The sequence below is a fragment of the Mus caroli genome, unplaced genomic scaffold (assembly GCF_978045245.1).
Source record: "Mus caroli unplaced genomic scaffold, Mus_caroli_1 scaffold_17, whole genome shotgun sequence".
In the NCBI taxonomy this organism is placed as follows: Eukaryota; Metazoa; Chordata; class Mammalia; order Rodentia; family Muridae; genus Mus; species Mus caroli.
In genome coordinates, this window is record NW_028227272.1 from 78,602,357 (window position 1) to 78,610,839 (window position 8,483).

An 8,483-nucleotide genomic window follows, 5' to 3' on the forward strand; every position below is an offset into this window, starting at 1 on the left:
TTGTTTTTAATTTATACACAGTATAAAATCAAAGTTACCTCACAATAAACAATTAGATTCATCTAGAGTCACAAATACTTTATTTCCTATACCTTTTGTTTTATATTATATTATTAATGGTAAATGATAATTATTTTATTAAATCTTAGGTTATTTCTCAATAAATTGTTTAAATACTTAAAAAAACATTTCTAAAAACATTCATAAAATAAACATCATACAAACTGAGGAGTTTAGATTTCAAAATACATTTTAATATATATAAATACATAATATTAATGGAAAAAAGTGACCAAGAATATAAGAAAGAGCAAAGAAAATATATGAGAGGTCCAGGAGGAAGTAATGGGAAGGAGGAAATGTAGTTACATTAAAATCTCAATGAATAAAATGATTATTTAAATAAGTTTGTGTCTTTTTTTCTGTAATAATTAATGCAGGGTGTACTCAACAATTTTTTTTCTGTTTTCCTTTTCTTTTTTTTTTCATTTTTCTTTTTTTGAAATGGTCAGAAGCAGGTTTTAAATTATACACCTAAAAACTGAGTTTGCCATCTCTCTGTTTATTTCCAGAAAATTGCCTTTAAAAGAAGAAAATGGAAAAGAGGTTTTAAACGCAGAAACTATAGAAATTAAAGTGTCCAATGACATCATCCAGTCTAAAGAAGATGACATAAAGGCATAACCACTGATTTCAGCACCTTGGTCAGCACCTCAAGGAGCATTTGGTTTAGAGTGACACTATGACCAAAACTATTCCACTGACCTTAATTTCTCGGGAAAAGTCTAGCTTGGAATAGCTTGTACACATATACATACGACCAACTCCTCCTGCCACAACCCATTTCTTTCTGTTATTGTGGTGGTGGTTGTTTATTTTGTTAAGAATTCGGTATAAAGACTTGATTGGCACCAATTTTGGGGTTTCGGTTCGATTCTATAATTGAAGTACTGCAATTTATTTGATGGCTAAAGTGTTATTTTTTTTGTCTTCTATAACACAAACAAATATGTTTCTCTCTATCTAAAATATTAGGTTGTAATGGAAGGCAGAGAAAAGCGTTGTGAGATAAATGTGTGGGAAGGGTATGAAAGCCCTGCATGTTTATAAATCTTATCTTGGGCAAACACACGATTGTGAGGGCTTTCAGACTAAGACGAAGGCACATAATAAAGGGTATGCTTTTTATCAGGGGAATTTCAGGGAACCCAGGCTTGAAAGGGCCAGTCAGTTATCTTTTGCAGATATTAGAAATTGAAACATTGTTGGAGAACTCTTTTCACCTTATGACCACACTGCATTTTCGACATTGATCTTAGGTACCCTGATACCAGGACAAAATTGTTACACATTTGAAAGCAGGTTAGTTATGTGTAAAATTCGATTAGAAAGATTCCTAAATCTCTTTCTATGTATACCATGTTCACCCACAGTGGATTACACAAAAAGTAAATGTATCACAAGTAAAAATGGTATTGATTTCTGCCCTCAGCTTCAAATAAAGTGAATTTAAATGGGAAAATATCAATATGCTGTCTTGATATATTTATAAATACATGATTATTTTTATTTATAAAATAATTTATCAAAAATAAGGTTGTTTTCAAGTACTTCAACTCATATTAGATATATTTTGATGTATAGTTTCAGATGATCATTAATATTATATGTCCCTCATTAAATGAAAGTGGCTACTGGATTATAAAAGTATGTGTTCAACAGATTTAATTTATAATACAAATGTGCCAGAATAAAACCTGAACAATTGAAATGCTACTAATGTTTTATTTAAAACATTGCATTCTAAAATCCATTTAAAACCTACTTTAAGATTTTTGATAAACAGCTATGGTTGAAGCAATCATTTAACTATTCAACATAAACTTTCTAATATTATGTGTATTATATAAGAATATATTAGCTACTATCTTACAAGCTATGCAAATGCCCTGAGGTCAAAGTCTGAATTACGACTTAACTTATGAGTAACAAAAACCACCTTTGTGACCATCAATCTGCACATGTTGGGAGTAGCGTTTTGATGATGTCTTAAGTCAGAGACTATAATGTTTCTAAAGACTCTCCCCTCCTCACAACCTTTAGTGTTTGGGTATCAAGCGAACAGCTCTAATATTAATATATTGGAGAATATATTGTAATAGATTATTGAAGGAATATTTTTAACACCGCAGATGGATCTGCTCTTACACCATCTCTCTTCATAAGTCCCCTTTTGAAAGTATAATAAAACATTAATGCCACTCTGAAATAATTTTATTTATAAAGTGCTTGTGTGTCATCCAAAGAGAGCCCCATGTATGTTGTTCCTCATAGGTTAGTTGTCAACTAGACTGAGTGTTCCCAACTGAATGCTAAGGTGCTGTTCTATTCACAGTGCTTTGCTGTAATTCAGAATTAACACAGGGACCTCTCCTTCCTGTTCATCCTGGCATATTCTAAAGAAAGAGGGAGAGAGAAAACACACACACACACACACACACACACACGAACACAAATATAAATCTGTGCCTATTTAAGAATCTGAAAGATGTCTAAAGTAAGCAAACAAACCAGTTTAACCCTTTTGACCAACGTGATTATTAAACATGTTATTGACAGAGTTGCCTGGGGTGTTTAGCCTCTGTTTGTCTGGTTATCTGGGTTTCTTTGTAGGATGTACTTCATTATGCTTGTTTTGTTTTGTACCAAATGTGCTAAAACTAGTCGAAATACTTGAATTTGTTTGTTTGTGTAAAGTGAACAGGCTTAGTGGTGTCTATGAAGCAATAGCCATGAATACTGATTTCTTTTCCTGGATAGAACCACATGGGTTTAAACTAATGATATTAAAATAATTTGTATGACTGATAAAGCGATTTCGCATGTTTAGAATTGTCATGTTTGTGCTATACCACAAGAACAGAGAAATCAGAAGAAAAATATATTTTGTGTTTTCTCAATTTGAAACTTTAATTTTATCATATCTTCAGATTTTTCTATGTAAAGAAACAAAATTAAACTTACATATATATAGTGTTAAATTCTCGTCCATCTTATGGAGCTGTTAGGTAACTTTGGATAGATTCCATACATGGCATCAATTGTCTAGGAGATGCTGAACCAATGTTGTCCTTGACGTTGATGCCCCGGAGAAACAGCATATTGATGTAGAAAACATTTCAAAATTTCAGAGAAGTTCTCCTAATTACACAATTTGTCAAGTCTCCAAAAGATAAATATCTTATTGAAAGATCTCATCTCATGACTAATCCTGGAAGTATCTATTGCTTATTTTTTAATCTTGTTTTAGTCTAAACAAATTCACGTACTTTTAATAACTACCTGGGTGTCACTCATGTAGTATGATAAAGCAGCCACTGAACAAAATTTAAGTCCTGTTAAGTTAATGGAAATTTTGCACCAGTTAAAACAAGAGGAAAATAAATGTTAGGTTGGGAATAGTTAAAAAATGACAATCTCTATTTGACATCATATGAGTAAATTTTAGTATTTAAATTAATTCATATTTTATTTAAAATTTGACACAAGTGAGTGTATAAAAGTGCTTCATAATGATTTAAAAATGAGTTCATAAAGGTGATGTCAACAGGTTAATTTATTATTTTGTGGATAATAAGCATTGCTGTTCTATTTATACTAATCTCTAACATTAACAGTCTTTAAAACTTCTATTTTAAATAGTAATACATAAATCAACATTTTCAAAGGCTTTTTGATCCAACAGATGTCATATGAATCTTAGTTTTTGAGTTAAACACATAGATAAATAAAAAGTTATTACTAATCAAACGAATTACAAGTTCCAGCAATTAATTATATATTGAAATCATCTTAATACTTTGACTAAGTAACAGGTATCTGTGCCTTTATATTAGCATGACATTCTGATAAAGAAAAATTACAACCACTCTCACTATTTAAGTGTTTTAATTGAACATGTGACACTAAACCTGCAGTGTTTACACTCAATGAAAAAACTTAGCTACAACCTCTTTCCCTTAGACACAAAATCTAAACCAAAAAAAAAAAAAATATGTATACACTCAAAGTGTACTTTAGTCCACCCATAAGATACTTTAATTTGTTCTATATTCTTTTTGTAGATGATCAGACCATATTGAGAAAACTGTGACATTAGCTCTAAGAAACACACCAGATGCTCCTTAAAATCAGGGCAATCACTGGAGTGTTACTTGGATCCTCATTGTTGCAGTTGAGACCATAAATCATCCATATGATGACAAGAAAAACAAATATCAAAATGTCTATAATTGAAAGAGAAAGAGAAGTTTAAATTTACATTTTTAATTTAGGAAATACTGCATAGCATATAATAACTAAAATTATATTATTTTTTATGGAGTATGATATAAATGCTTAGTTTAATTTTCTCATGGTGTTTTCTTTCAGAGGGATTATTTTTAACAATTCATGAAAGGTGAAAATCATTTTTAAATGAGAGCTTTCTTATTTATGTCAAATTTCTTCTCTTAATTAACACTTTGGAACATTCTGTCTAAAGCGTAAATAGCATATAGATATATTTACATATGCTGAAATTAAATCGTGGTTGGTTAAAAATTCAAATTTAAACATAGATGTTAAATTATTTAAGATAAAATTATATATATATGGTCTTAAAAATATTCTAATATGAAACAACTATGTATAAATGAAAATATTATAAAGGGCCTAGCAATAGGAAATGGTGAGTACGTCCAATTTTCTTCCGGGCTCCACCAATTTTATTTTATTTTATTTTATTTTATTTTATTTTATTTTATTTTATTTTATTTTATTTTATTTTATTTTATTTTATTTGTGTTCACCAATGTAGTGCAGCTATTTAACAATATTACTAAAATAATAAATATCTTCCTTTATATAACAATCTATTACTTTTATTATGTATAATGGTAAATATTTATTTGGCAACTCATTTAATATTCTTAAAGATGGGTCATTATTAATGTTTACTTTTATAATATTATAAATTAATTAATTCATATTGTCTCTTTAATTTTTTTGGTTTTGAAAAAAGTTTTGGGTTTACATATCAGGCATTGTTCATGGTTATGATTATAGAAAAATATATATCACAACTTTATCTTTTGCTGATTTCCAAACTCATATCTTTTCATGTTTAATTTTAGCCTTGCATGGAAGAGAACAATTAAAGAAATGATGTTTGGAATGTTTCTGCCATATCCAAATATAAAAGTTAAGGAAAAGAGAAATTAAGTTATACAGAGATGAACTTTTCCTTTGAAGGATTCACAGAAATGCCTGATGAAGGAATAGAAACATTACAAGCAAATATTAGGATCAGTCACAGCAGAGTAAGGAAAGCCCCTAATGGAATCTGGAAGACCACCTGAACTGTGATCTACTCTATCACTCAATTTTAAAATGAGATGTTTAAGCCTAACAACACACTACTGTAAAATTATATCTTTAAAAATAAGAACAACTATTCTGCATCTTCAAAAAAATGTTGTTGGTTTAGGAATTTCCCCCTCACCCCCGTGTAACTTAATCAACATAGAAATAAACCGTCATATTTGAGGGTATGTGAATTCTATCCTCTTATTCAGTAACATAAAAACATACAGTCATTTATTTTCTTTAACTTACACAGTCCATACAAATTCTTTATTCTTAAGTATCCTGTTTTCTTATTATTTCAATATAGTATGTCCCTATGAAATGCTGTATATATATGTCTAAACTGTAAAAAAGTATACTGCAAATGTTGAAGTTTTGTATTTATGAAAGACATTGAAAGTATGGCTTATGGTATTTCAAAATTGTCACTCTTCACCATTTGTATATTAATAGTAAAGATACTTTTACTTTAATAAAGTGTCAAATTTTATGTTTTTCTAACAATATCTCAGTAGTGAGAGAACTTGTAATTAACAAAAATTTAGTGTCTAGGATTTACAAATATAATTCTAGGTGGCCAGAAGAAAAATGGTTTCTGCATTTTGTAGCATTTTGAATCACAGGACTATGGCCTATAAAACACTTCCCATACCAGAAAAAATAAAACAATTGCCACAGAGACACCAAATACTAACTTCATTAGTATTACCGAGGGGGGCATGGGAAATAGGGTTATGCTGTCTGTTTCTACTTCATGTTGAAATTTTATTTCATACTATTAAGTTTAAAAGAAGGGTATTATAGAAATTGACTATATGTACATACATATATAATATATCACAGATTTTTTTATTTTCTGATATTAAAATTTCATTCTCATTATTGTTTAATTCTAGCCTTGCAAAATTTGTTACTCCACAAAGGTTTCACCAGTGTGACTTCATAAACACAAGCTTAGCACAAGGTTAACATATTTGACACCAGTAGACATGTCAAAGTAGAAGTGGAAACGCCTATGTATCATGGACCCTACACAAGGAACTATAGGAAATGAGGGAATGTTAAAAGTGGTAGGAAAGTCCTTCCCTAGTTAAGAAAATACCAACGTGATTCTCCTATACCAAATGATTAGCCCTATAAAGATAGATACAAGAAACATCATACAGATTGACCAGGTTATATTTGGGAATAGGCATATGGATATATAGGTGTTCAATGAAGATGAATAAAAAATGTCATGAAATTCAAAGAAAGCAGGACAGGAAAATATATACACGTGGGGAAGGGTGAGAGAAACAGGAGAAATGTAATTCTATTACAATTAACATAAATATTGATGCATTTGACAATAAGCTAACACATATGTATAGCATAAGCGTGGTTCATTGATGCCCTTTATCATCTCTGGTCTAGCTATAATATTGACAGAAAGGCTAAGAATCTGGTATTTGTTCCATTCAGCAGGAAGCATGAAACTGGTCCTCAGTTTACCTAGGAGTATTCAAAGGAATAGACTGTAATACCAGCTGAGGACTGCCACAGCAGGACAGATAAACCAGCCAGTGAGAATCAGGGAAATCTGTCCAAAAAAAAAAAAAAATCAGTACCTTTTTGCTTCCATGTTTTTTTCTTTTGACTCTGGGACACAGGTTTACAATGATTCTTCAGCCATCAAATGATCTAGACTTGCAATCAGTCCCTCCACTTCAAATAATCCAATCAAGGGAAAAAAAATCCTGCCAGTTTTTGTATTTTACCTGATTCCAGATGCACTCCACTTGACAACCACAATGAGCCATCATGCAAACAGATGATTATGGGAACTTTGGAACCTTTTTACAATTCAGGTAAGAACTCAGATGTGGAATTGGGAACAAAAAAGCTATACTCAAAGTCTTGATGCTCTGTACATTGCTAGTTCTATACTTGGACATATTATGTAGACATTTATTTTATAAATTGGGTAAAAATTACTGGTTCTAATCCATATATATTACTCATCTTGAAGACCTCACTCATATATTTACTGATCAGTGTTTGCTAATTTCATCATTTGGTGTTTACTGCATAGCAAAGAAAAATTGTGATTGTGAGTCTCCTGCTTACTGTCTTTGAACATTAATTCTGATATGAAATTGTGTTAGGCAGTGATCTAACACAGCTGCTCGACACATCAATCTGAAAGGAAATGGTTTTTAAAATACTGGCTTTCATTATTCTTTGTCAATTTGACTACATTGGCATTCATTTTTTTTTAGCATATTTTGGCTACTTGCTTCCAAAAAGGAGTATAAGAAATAGAAGTCCAAAGTACAAATTCATTAAGCCCCTTTTTACTTCAGGCTTGCAATATTCATTTGATTTACAAAAGGTATGTATATGAGGCATATATATTCTCATTGTAGAAGAGAATGCTTCTCAGATGTACAATGAACATTTATCTTCATTGTCCCTTCTCCTCAGTCCACATTCTATTTGGATGCAATGAAAACAAATTTGATGGCTGGAAATCTTAGTCACATTCAGAAACTGCTTATCCTATTTGTCACAAGCAGAAATTTCCTCAAATAAGGTATTTTTTTTAGTCTTCAGGCAGTAAAGCACTTTCAAGGATTCAATAATTGTCTCCTGACCTTCAATTTAGCCTCTTCAATCCCAGAAGCACCAAGAGGATGACAGGAATTCTAGTCCTTTATTGTAGTCAGAGATCTTGTAAGGCAGTTTCAGTTTCATTTATTGATACTACTGTATTCATTTCTTATTGTGTTTAAAAATCACAGTGACTTTAATGCCTTAAAACCCAGCCATGCCAGGTAGTGGTGTCACACACCTTTAATCCCAGCACTTGGGAGGCAGAGACAGACGGATTTCTGAGTTTGAGGCCAGCTTGATCTACAAAGTGAGTTTCAGGACAGCCAGGGCTACACAGAGAAACCCTGTCTCGAAAAGCCAAAACAAAACAAAAAACAAACAAACAAACAAACAAAAAACAAAACATCCATTACACATCTCAGATCTCTGCTTCCCTCAACATACCTCTTCCTCTGAGGTGGTGATTTTGTGATTCCTTAGTTTAG

The 8,483-nt window shown here is 31.1% G+C and overlaps 1 protein-coding gene across 1 annotated transcript in view; it reads left to right on the top strand.

The window, feature by feature from the left end:
• Window positions 1–5,868, top strand: part of Ncam2 (neural cell adhesion molecule 2) — a 431,584-nt gene extending 425,716 nt beyond the window's left edge. The window contains exon 18 of the mRNA XM_021184925.2: window positions 573–5,868. Coding sequence (XP_021040584.1) covers window positions 573–684 — 112 coding nt within the window. The 3' untranslated portion in view covers window positions 685–5,868. The remainder of the gene's footprint in view (window positions 1–572) is intronic.
• The last annotated feature ends 2,615 nt before the right edge of the window (window positions 5,869–8,483 follow it).